This window comes from Procambarus clarkii, chromosome 89, assembly GCF_040958095.1.
Source record: "Procambarus clarkii isolate CNS0578487 chromosome 89, FALCON_Pclarkii_2.0, whole genome shotgun sequence".
Lineage (NCBI taxonomy): Eukaryota > Metazoa > Arthropoda > Malacostraca > Decapoda > Cambaridae > Procambarus > Procambarus clarkii.
In genome coordinates, this window is record NC_091238.1 from 8,459,202 (window position 1) to 8,471,912 (window position 12,711).

Here is a 12,711-nt window from a genome sequence, read left to right on the forward strand (position 1 = left end):
TACATAAACATACAAGCACTAAATTAATTACAAGCTGGAACAAAGGAATTGATTACCTATTAACCCACTATGTGCAGTCATTGCCGATAATCTAGTGAATCGCATCCCTCATGTGACTATTTATGTTTAATATCAATGTTTGAATACCGTACCTATGTTGACCATATTGTTCAACAGCTGAATGAGCCACAAACCAATTTGGAGTCGATTCATAGTTCAGCTACTTATCTCCCATTATCACAATTATAACATATACTTCAGCCAACAAATATAGAGGTGGGTAGAATTCTACCCACCTCAAGACTCCGCTCCAATATAGAAGCATCAAGAAATATGGACCAATAGGCTTTCTACAATCACTTCTATTCAATACCCATTGTTTCATGTTCTGGCTTGTGTTGATGAAATTAATACCTTATTAAATACCACCTCACCCCATCCACCTCACTCAAATGTAGATATAAACAAAATCAGAGATGTTCTATTCTATTCAGTAAGTTCTATTCAGTTGTGTATGTGTTAACTAAAGTCTTTGAAAATGTAATAAGTTTTACGAAACGCGCTCAAGTGTCACGTCAGACTAGAAATAAAAATGAATTTTGGAGAATTGATTTTTGAATTACCTCCAACAGTGAAAAGAAATGTACGAAAGATTGAGAAAATTTGTGTTAGAATTATTAATCTTACTTTTTCGGTCATATTTAATTTTTTATTTATATATATATATATATATGTCGTACCTAGTAGCCAGAACTCTCTTCTCAGCCTACTATTCAAGGCCCGATTTGCCTAATAAGCCAAGTTTTAATGAATTAATATATTTACTATAGTTTTTTTCTTATGAAATGATAAAGCAACCCTTTTCTCTATGTATGAGGTCAATTTTTTTTATTGGAGATAAAATTAACGAAGATATATGACCGAACCTAACCAACCCTACCTAACCTAACCTAACCTATCTTTATAGGTTAGGTTAGGTTAGGTAGCCGAAAAAGTTAGGTTAGGTAGGTTAGGTAGTCGAAAAACCATTAATTCATGAAAACTTGGCTTATTAGGCAAATTGTGCCTTGCATAGTAGGCTGAGAAGTGCATTCTGGCTACTAGGTACGACATATATATATATATATATATATGTCGTACCTAGTAGCCAGAACTCACTTTTCAGCCTACAATGCAAGGCCCGATTTGCCTAATAAGCCAAGTTTTCATGAATTAAAATATTTTCTCTAAATTTTTTCTTATGAAATGATAAAGCTACCCATTTCATTATGAATGAGGTCAATTTTTTTTTATTGGAGTTAAAATTAACGTAGATATGTGACCGAACCTAACCAACCCTACCTAACCTAACCTAACCTATCTTTATAGGTTAGGTTAGGTTAGGTAGCCGAAAAAGTTAGGTTAGGTTAGGTAGGTTAGGTAGTCGAAAAGCAATTAATTCATGAAAACTTGGCTTACTAGGCAAATTGGGCCTTGCATAGTAGGCTCAGAAGTGAGTTCTGGCTACTAGGTACGACATACATATATATATATATATATATATATATATATATATATATATATATATATATATATATATATATATATATATATATATATATATATATATATATATATATATATATATATATATATATATATATATATATATATATATATATATATATATATATATATATATATATATATATATATATATATATATATATATATATATATATATATATATATATATATATATATATATATATATATATATATATATATATATATATATATATATATATATATATATATATATATATATATATATATATATATATATATATATATATATATATATATATATATATATATATATATATATATATATATATATATATATATATATATATATATTTTTTTTTTTTTTTTCTCTTTTTATTACTCTATTTTTTTTAAGATTTTTCTTCTATACTGTATATATTTCATGTGAAACAAATTGGGTTGGATCCTGGCTCCCATCACAACATAATGAAGACAAAATATCAAAAGAAATGTTGACCAATAACTCTGCCAAAATAAGGGAATACACAGACGGATGGGGGGGGGGGGGGGAGGAGAGGGGTTTCCTAGGAATTTTGAATACAGATCTACATTTCGTAAGTAAAATTAAATTATTTCTTTTTGGTGTCAGAGTGGCAAAATTTGATGACAGCCACACCTTGAGGATTGATCATTAATGCTATAAACATTTTGATATTGGGAATGTACTGAGAACTCAAATTTATTTTTGGTAAAATAATTTAGTGCAGTGAACCTTAATAAATCCAGTCCTCCATACAACAAACACCAACCAAACACAAACATTTTAATAACCTTTTATAACCAAAGTTTCATAACTGAAAATTAATTAAATTTAAATTCATATAATGTTGATGATTGCCAAGAAAATTATGAATCTACTATGTCAGAGTAAAAGTCCCCTGGATGCTTCCCGAGCCAGAGCCATTAGGGTCCAAGGACTCACTTCTACTCTACACACAGAAATCACAATAGCGTGATGCATCAAATGAACAAATCCACAAGGGCCGTGACGAGGATTCGAACCTGCGTCCGGGAGCATCCCAGACGCTGCCTTAATCGACTGAGCTCCGACATGGTCAAAAAGAGTTGAAACCGAAATTCTACTGAACTTACTGGATCCTGCAGCCTCTCCGAGGCACAAACCAGGGTTTTACACAACTCTCCCATGCACTCGAGCTATGTCAATAGGCCGTTCTCCCTCTTTGTAGGGGCGAAAAGAGAAAACGGCCTATTGACATAGCTCGAGAGCATGGGCGGGGAGTTGTGTAAAACTCTGGTTTGTGCCTCGTAGAGGCTGCAGGATCCAGTAAGTTCAGTAGAACTTCAGTTTCAACTCTTTTGACCATGTCGTAGCTCAGTTGATTAAGGCAGTGTCTGGGATGCTCCCGGACGTAGATCCGAATCTTCGTCACGGCCCTTGTGGATTTGTTCACTCACATCTACTGCTAGGCCATGGATGTCTTCGCAGCAAAAGCGGTTCAAATATAGACCTCCAAGTTCACAAGTGCATTAGTCGTGCTGCGACACTTGGGAAAGGCAAATTTAGAAGGGGAGAAGTGGTAATAGCATTCCAAGTTGGAATGCTATCCAATATACTTTGGGCCACATCAGACAGACATTGACAATACGCTCAAAGCGTTTGCAGATGCAAACTCATGAGGGGCAATGGGGGGAAGTCTTTAGGGTATTGACCCTAGAGAACCAGGTTTCTAAATAGGAAGAACAACCGCCTCAAGCCAGTCTGCCTCGTCGTAAGTCCTCAGGGATTTACGACGACTTCCAGACATGGTTATAAACACTCAGTAAATACTGAAATGTGCATGGAGGGAGATGGCAAAGCATCTCATAATGATTATCAACTGAGCCTGCTGCCACAGAACCGCAGATGGCCAGGGCAGGCTGGATTTCTGAAAGGATTGTTATCGGGAAGCTGAAGACGAGTGTGAAAATTTAAGGGACAAGATTCAAGGGGCTTTCGAGTAAGAAAAGGAGGAAGATGAGAACTGCAGCCAACAGTAGAAAAGTGTGAACCCAGTTCAGTCGCGACCTACACCAGATCCGCCACAATAGAACCACGGAGGTGAAGGACTGGCAAGACATCTGGAACAAACTTACCCGCTACCTTGCAGATTTTCTCCCAAATCAGGGGCAGGGGAGTGTCAGACGTAATGGTGGAAACAAAAGATCTCCAACCCTCACACTTAGCCATACAGATGGCCCTACGGGCCACAGCACTCGCCTCCCGAAACAAAACAAAAGAATCGGGTGTCCGTCAGCGATGGTATTTCTTCCAGGCAGTACACTTTACAGCGGACAGCCCGAGCAGTCTGCATTCCACCAGGGAATGCACTTCTGCAAGCCCCAGGAGGTAGAGCGAGGAACAGAGCAGATGGCAGCATAAAAAGAGTGTAATGAAAGAGGAGGGCAGCTCGAGGAAGAGGCAGATCAGAGAGGTCGGAAAGAGTAGCGCGTAAGGTGAAGAGGTTCCAGCCAGCCTTGGCAAACTGCCACCTACGGAAGGTGAGGGGAGGGTTAAAAGAGAAGGAGACAAGGATGGAAAAATGGTCACTTATGGAGGTCATCAAGAACCTGCCAAGTGAAGTCCAAATAAAGAGAAGACGAGCAGAGAAAAAGATCAAGACAGGAAACGATGCGAGTGCAGAAGTCAACATGAGTGGGCTCACCAGAATTCATAGGAGAGAAGAGAGGAAAAATGGTTGAAGGCAGCCCTGGGTGCTCATCAGAACATCTCCCCAGAAGGTATGCTGACAGTTAAAATCACCCAAAAGGAGCAGAGGCTCCGGTAAGGAGTTCAAAAGGTGTTTAAGGTCGGGAAGAGAAAGCGGGGCATTTGGGGGGGGGGGATATAAATGAAACAGACTGTATATCATTTACTCTCAAAGATACGGGCCGCAGAACATTGAATAAGCGATTGAAAAAGAAGGAAGACGAAGGGAGTATCATGGCGGATCAAGAGAGCAGTAGAGTTATGGGCCCCAGAAAAAGCTGGAGGGAAAAAGAGAAAGGATTAACCACGGAAGTGACCAGGACGAGAGCCAAACATCGGCTCCTGGAGAAACACAAAGCTGAAAACTGCTTGATCAGAAGTTGGAGTTCATGGAAGTTGGCATAAAACCCACAAATATTCCATTGAAGAACAGACAAAAAAAAAGGAGATAATAGAAACAAAGGCAAAGATTAACACAGTAGACTAAGGAAGATCAGAACCAGGATCAGTGAAATCAGGGTGACGATGGCCAAAGCTAGCAAATATAATAGAGGCAAGGGAGCGGGAGGACGGACCAGAGGCAGAGTCCAGAGCGGGAGGAGGCATCAGAGGGGGCGGTGAAGGAAATCGGGGGCAGGAAGGACAGAAACAGGTGAGGGGCACTGGATCAAAGGCAGCATCCAAGAGAGGATCAAGGACCAAAGGAATCTACAAAGCAGGGACAGGAGAAAGCCACTGTAATGGGAGGGAAAGTAGGGTTAGTGTCGAAAGTCGGAAGGCGAGGAATATATCGAAGCCTTCTTACCTGCCTGGAAGGAAGGAGCAGCCAGGCTTACGTTTTTGATGTAGAGAGAGAGAGAGAGAGAGAGAGAGAGAGAGAGAGAGAGAGTGCCATCAGCAATGTGCTGGGCAACCGCCTCAACAGTTTCAACAGAAGGAGAACGGGAACGGTCAACGCGAAGAATGCTGGAAGGAGGATGGACAATGGCCCAGACAGACAGGCAGTGAGGAGGGCCAAAAGACAGCAGGGAAGGCTGAGAAGATGGAGTGGGGCGAGAAGGAAAGGAGGGCACGGGAGACAAGGAAGACCGGGAAGGAAGGAAACACCAGAAGGAGAACCAGGAGGAAGACCCTCTGGTCTGGAACACAAAGGAGCAGACGAGGTGGTGGAGGGAGGTGGAGGGGTCCAAGGTCCTCAAACGGTTGCGAAACTGAGAAAGCGGGAGAGGACGAGAAGAAGGGGAACGCAACACATAAGCATAAGACATGCCAGAGAAAGAAGGAAGATGGCAAACCTGGCATCTTGTCTTGGGAAAAGACAAATGATCACGATGTTTCAAATTGAGAATGGTTTCCAAAAATTTGTAGTGCACACATGCGCGGTAGAAGGCACAGTGGGGGTCACGGCAATTGATGCAGAGCGCTTGAAAAGAAGGGCACTCTGAATTAGAATGACCTGAGGTTCCATACAAGGGGCATATAGCACCCGACTTGTGCACCGGAAGAGACCATGCCCAAATCTCCCGCACCTGCTGCAGAGGTGAGGAGAGGGGATTTACTCCTGAACAGAGCACCTGGTACCAACAAGAATGACGAAAGATGGAAGGGACCTACTTAAAACTTGACCTTCACAACTCGAAGAAGCCGACTACGATGACCACGAGGAGGGTCCAGTGAAGGTATTGATCTGGAGGAGAGAATGACCTTTGGCCTCAAGGATATACTTAATATCCTCGTAGCAGTCTTTCAGTTCCCCGTCACAACATGGGGCAAGAGAGGAACTGTGCCAATGCTGGCATTCAACCAGGAGCTCGGGCTCACATCCGTAATAGTCACTTTAGATGCAGGGCAATTTTTTTATACATTTAAAAATAAAAAGACAAGCGTCTTATATGCTGGCAAATAGGGTACTTCCTCTTAACATAAGGGGCATTAATAGCTGACCTCTCATGGTGTTCACAAGAGAACTTGGTAAACCCCTCCAAAGGATACCTGATCAACCAGGCTGTGAGCAGTTGCACCTATTAGCCTGGTTGGCCAGACCAGTGACCAAGAGGCCTGGTCAGAGAACAGCCCGCAGATACATTATTTGTCAGAACCAACACAATTTAAGTGGACTTGGAGCAGATACAGAGGATGTTAATGGTCTGGGAAGGTTTTTTTTCCCATTGGTGACAAACCTTTATAGGCTCTTTTGTATAGGGTTTAAATATTAGTGTATCTTCCTAACTTCCTTACCTCCCTGGGGTCAGGAAAATGGAAGTGGGGGAATACTAACATAAAACAGTTGACATTGAGCTACACTGCATAGCAATAGATACCTCTGCTTAGTTCAGTGGTGTAAAGAATTGTACATTTCAAGTAACCATTATGACTCAAGGTACTGTAGTACATGCAAATTATAAAAGATATAAAATAAACTAAGGCTGCATCTCTCATTTTTAACAGCATAAATACTTTTAGGTTCATACTTAAAATATTTCATGTTTCAAATCAGTACAATAATGCAACCTAAACTGACTGAAATTAAATCTGTTTGTTGAGAATCTTTACCAGAAAACCAGGCAAATGCTAGATTTGTTTAAGAAGGATGGAGAGCAAGACAATGATGTTAAATGTGTATGGATAACCCTAATACTAATATTGTACAGTATATGTAAATTTAGTTATAAAATGCTAAATATTTAAGAAAGCAATACAGTATATAAACTCACCTTTTCCTCTCTCCTTCATAATCTACTCTGGTAGCCAAGCCAAAATCTCCAATTTTTAGTTCCATTTCATCATTAAGGAAGAGGTTGCCAAGCTTAAGATCTCTATGAATAACTTTTCTGTCATGCAAGTGCTTGACACCGTTAAGGATTTGCTTCAGGAAGTAACGTGTTTCAGGCTCCGTGATTGCTTTACGACGTTTGTGCAGTTCCATCAGTGACTAAAAATTAATAAGAGTTGAACATAATTAGTAAATTACCATATAATGTCTGCACATTTAATAGTACAGTATAGCATACTAAAAATATACACCATGTATACATTTTAAAGATGCACTAATAAATTATTATTAGTTTTTAAGGATCAAGGATTTAAATTAAATTTAAATGTAAAATTTTTACAAGCCTGAGGAGCCAGTCACTGAGTATGGGATTTCTATCTTGACCAATTACGAGGCCCGATCAATTTTACAAGCGATCTCAACCACCCCACATGGAGTAGAGGTACCCAGAACACTGCAGGTACCGATCTATATAACTACTTTGCCACTGCACCCAATACTGTACATGTGTGTGTAATGCTCCCTGTCAACTATCAAAATATTGAGGGCTCTCAACTGGAGGAAGAAATCAGCAACTTGATCATTAGACAGATTGGTTATATACTATGGGATCCTCACCTGGTCTTGTAGCGGCAATATACTGTACTTTTAACCGCCTGTTTTACACCTCCCACTTTCAAGATGCTTTTCTCTTTGAAATGCTCTAAATATTACTAAATGCATCACATACAGGAAAGTGTAGATATGCACAAGTGTGTAACACTGCCTCCCGAGTGCCAAACTGAAGATGCTGCCGATTTGACACTACCAAAGCGTAGCAGAAAGGTCACATACCATTAAAGATGTGCTATCAGGAAACATCACCTGCACAAGATACTCTCTGGACATTATAATGAGTGTTTACTATCACTGCAATTTTTCATTACAGGATAAAGTATATCAAAGAAGCTTTGTACCAAGTCAATAATACATTTGCATTAAAATTTATGCAAATAGCAATGCATGTATATTTCATGGTTTTAAATTCAGTATTTTTTCTCCACTGACAAGCAATTTCCCCTGGAACTTCCTTACATTTGAGTGCATAGGCCCAACCAATAATCATGTGAAGTTGAAAGAAAAAATAGCAATATCTAGTGCCAGAATCATTGATGCCATTTTAATCAAAAGTATGATTGTACATTCCAAAATTCTGAGTTTTCTTGTTTATGAACCAATTTTTATGAGTTTTACATATGTTCTTCATATATGGCTCTACAATTTGAAAAGGGCCAATTTACTTTTGATTTACAGATTTTCAAAGGTGCAGTTTTCAAGCAAAATAAGTCTCCTTTAGCAATTACTTTTCAGCAACTGAACTTTTAACATATCATTCAGTTTTACTTTAGGTTTTATTCTATGTAGTAAATTATTAAAAAAAAATGGTTAGATTCTATATTCTTGGACATTTTTTAAACATTGCCATTTTTTATTATAATTTTTTTTATTATCTTTCAGGGGTTACAAGGCAGAAACTTCCGCTGGAGAGTCATCTTGTAGATTATATTTTGTAAATTAAGTTTCTTACAAATAGGATGGTTCTGAATTTTGATTCAGCCTGAATGTGATTCAGGCCCCTTAAAACATTTCCTTCCAGCTTTATTCCAATGCAGTACTTTTTGTCCTCTAATTACAGTATGACAACACAGTATAAAAAAAAAAAAAACATTCCCAAAAAACTGATAAAAACCACCATTGAATGCCACAATATTGTCCATTCCAAAATTATGCTAAATACAAATTTTATGACAACATTTAATAGAGGAATTGAATCTCATGCCATTTATTTGCTGCACATTCCATAATGGGACATGTGGAAATTAGTGTATTGCAGTTATGAAACTTCTAAAGCTAAATTTAAGAAGAAAGCATACATTTAACATTAAAAATAAACTTACCCTTCTCCTGCACAATTCTAGGATTATGTACACATTGTCGGAATCTTCGAAGAACCCCTGGAAGCTAACAACGTGCTTATCTCTTAAACTGCGATGAATTGATATCTCCTGAGACATCTTTTCTTTTTGATGTGGCTTTACAAGTAAGGATTTGGCAACTATCTTTCCAGCAAATATTTCTTTGGTTTTTAAATCTGTTAGTTCGTAACATTTTGCAAAGCCTCCCTGAAATAGACAAGAACATAAGCATTTTAACAATTATTAAGATCATAGACATGAATATAACCATATTTTATATAGGAATAAGAATCAAGTTAAAAACATTAAAGTTTCAGTGAATAAGTTATGGAAAATTAATAAGGATGAGAAGTTAGAGCAATACTACTGTGCATTGATATTAAACAAACCAGAGCACACAAGCAAATGATAAGTTTCAGTTTTAAAAAAGCTGTGTTCACTAAATACCCTTAATTAGCAGGATGGTTTGTTATATATTTCCAACAGCTATCTCATGACATCTGGTCTACTGAAAAATCATTGATAATTAGGTACTGTATTCACTAATATTATGTTGAAGAGAAGGTCTAGCTCTCCTTTTAAGTTTACATTTAGTGTTCTAAGTTGAGAAATATTTCAGCCTAATTCTGGATATTACTATAACCAGAATTGTGTGTTGGATGATCAGACATGTTTGCTCAGAAGTGTTTTCACCTCTATTTTTTATTTGTAATATTTATATAGAGCCGCCTCGTCTACGTTGTGACGAGATACGCAAGGTATGGTACACAAGGCATCCACCTTTTCAAGCCTTTCCTCTGCACCAATCACATGGTCAAGACCTAGTCCCAGAACTAAGAGGCATAAGTTACAAGGAAAGGCTGCACGAAATGCACCTCACATCACTGGAAGACAGGAGAGCTCATGGAGACATGATCACTACCTACAAAATTCTAAGAGGAATCAGCAGGATGTTTTAAACTGTTTAACACAGGTGATACACGAACAAGGAGACACAAGTGGAAACTGAGTACCCAAATGACCCACAGGGACATTAGAAAGAACTTTTTCAGCGTCAGTAGTTAACAAATGGAAAGCATTAGGGAGCGTAGTGGAGGCTGACTCCATACACAGTTTCAAATGCAGATATGATAAGAGCCCAGTAGGCTCAGGAACCTGTACATAAGTTGATTGACAGTTGAGAGGTGGGACCAAAAAGCCAGAGCTCAACCCCTGTAAGCACAACTAGGGGAGTACATTACTATTTATAAATGTGCTCAACATTCTAAGTATAGCTTGTCCATGGGGTTTTTAAGTACAGTACTTGAAGAGCTGACTTTGAAGCTTAGTAAGTTAGCATTTTAAGTACGGAAGGCGTAGTGGTGCCGGGTCAGTTGTCACACTAATATCCTTCATGACCATGCAGACTCCTGCATTACAACTGTGTAATCTTAGCTTGTTAACCAACAAGTTTACAGTTTCAGCTTTTACTGAATCGAGTTACATAGTTCTAACCAAGGTTTAGTGATGGGCGTGTATTACAGTGGTGTGAGTAGATACACAGTAGTGAGTGGGGTCCACTGTACCAGACACACATGGTTAATGTGATTGATTGATTGATTGATTGATAAAGATTAAGCCACCCAAGAGGTGGCACGGGCATGAATAGCCCGTAAGTGGTGGCCCTTTTGAGCCATTACCAGTATCAAGAGATGATACTGGAGATCTGTGGAGGCGCGACTGCACCCTGCGTGACAGAAGATGTCTCCCGTGGGTCAGTGTGACGAGGGCGGCAGCTCTTGTACTCGGCACACACACACACACGCAGCAGGCGGGTAGACAATGTTCTCAAGCTTGTCAATCATACACCAAATACAACTGTGGACAAGCAGGGAAACAAACACCTTTGATGGCAAAATGAAGACGCAGACCAGACTCGTGGCAAGAAATCATGTCTTCATAATCTTGATCAACAACCACCAACTGGAGGCCCCTCCCCCAGAAACCACAGACGCACATAGGAGACCATAGACGCACATAGGAGACCACACACGCACATAGGACACCACACACGCACATAGGAGACCACACACGCACATAGGACACCACAGACGCACATAGGAGACCATAGATGCACACAAGAGACCATAGACGGACACAAGAGACCATAGATGCACACAAGAGACCATAGACGGACACAAGAGACCAGCGACGGACACAAGAGACCATAGACGGACACAAGAGACCATAGACGGACACAAGAGACCATAGACGGACACAAGAGACCATAGACGGACACAAGAGACCATAGACGGACACAAGAGACCATAGACGGACACAAGAGACCATAGACGGACACAAGAGACCATAGACGGACACAAGAGACCATAGACGGACACAAGAGACCATAGACGGACACAAGAGACCAGCGACGGACACAAGAGACCAGCGACGGACACAAGAGACCATAGACGAACACAAGAGACCATAGACGGACACAAGAGACCATAGACGGACACAAGAGACCATAGACGGACACAAGAGACCATAGACGGACACAAGAGACCATAGACGGACACAAGAGACCATAGACGGACACAAGAGACCATAGACGGACACAAGAGACCATAGATGGACACAAGAGACCAGCGACGCACATTAGAGACCACAGGTGGTAAACTAGTGACCCGTGACGTCACCACCAAGAGCGAGGACAAGCCGTGCACATATGTATCATGTACACATGTGGGATGCCTACATGCACCACCCATCACAACAGGGGGGGGGGATGGTGGCCCCAGCAACACCTCCCCAGGAAGGAGTCTACCAGTGGGTGTAAACTGGGTATTATCCAGGGCGTCTCCCCCACTATACTCATCACAAACGCCACTCTTAACTATAACCCCCCCCCCCTGGTCTTATTTATATTCCTATGTTAACTTGTAAGAGTAGAGATAAGGATAGTATAGCGAGGTAAACCTCAAGAGATCACAGGTGGCTGGTGTAAACTCGCCCGCCCACCAATACTTCAATTACTCAAAGTATGATTCTCTTCATTCATTAACGGCTGCCCCCTTGCTTAATTAGGCAGGATAGCATAAGCCATCTAGCATGTGGCCATTACCGAGGCTCGCAGCCTGACTATGGGAGAAAGTTTACAAGTAAACAAACTAGTGGAGGTAGAGGGGTGGGTGGCTCGCCTACCTTGCCCAGGAACTTGCCCCGCTGGTACTTTGTGCCCGTCGACGCGTCCGTGATGAACTCCGGGATCTCCTTCTTCACTTCTTCCTTCTGGTGGCTCGTCATTTTCCCAGATTAGTCCAAAATATCACCAATATCAACAATAACTCGCCCGAGCATCTACACACTACTCGGGTTTACAAGTTTTGAACGGCGGGAGGATCATTCGGAGCGCTGATTGGTCGACGGCGCGGCGGAGACTCGCTCCCATTGGCTCACACTTTAAATAACTTGGTCACGTGACTCGCCCGGGAATATGACTAGTTACCAATTTGATATTTTATTATCTTTAATTAAGATAATTTAGACTCGATATCTATTTAAAAATTATTAGTTTACATATATTGCGATATTTTATATCCCATTATTGTAGTGCTATTAGATATTATGTCTTGTGCCCAGTAAATAATTCATCTATTTTTGTATGAATTGTCAAGAAGTGTTGGAGCGCCGGAGGAGCAGCGCGAGCC

General features: G+C 40.3%; 1 protein-coding gene across 2 annotated transcripts in view; it reads right to left on the reverse strand.

Annotated features, from left to right (window-relative positions):
* polo (Serine/threonine-protein kinase polo) overlaps window positions 1-12,424 on the reverse strand; it is a 150,109-nt gene extending 137,685 nt beyond the window's left edge. Inside the window, exons 1-3 of one of the 2 annotated variants that reach the window (XM_045767264.2) lie at window positions 12,206-12,424; window positions 9,005-9,229; window positions 7,009-7,226 (exon numbers count right to left, since the gene is read on the reverse strand). In XM_045767264.2, coding sequence (XP_045623220.1) covers window positions 7,009-7,226; window positions 9,005-9,229; window positions 12,206-12,307 — 545 coding nt within the window. In that variant the 5' untranslated portion in view covers window positions 12,308-12,424. Of the gene's footprint in view, window positions 1-7,008; window positions 7,227-9,004; window positions 9,230-10,701; window positions 10,831-12,205 lie in introns of those variants that run through there. The other variant, XM_069317934.1, reaches the window with a different exon arrangement.
* Between the last annotated feature and the right edge of the window lie 287 nt (window positions 12,425-12,711).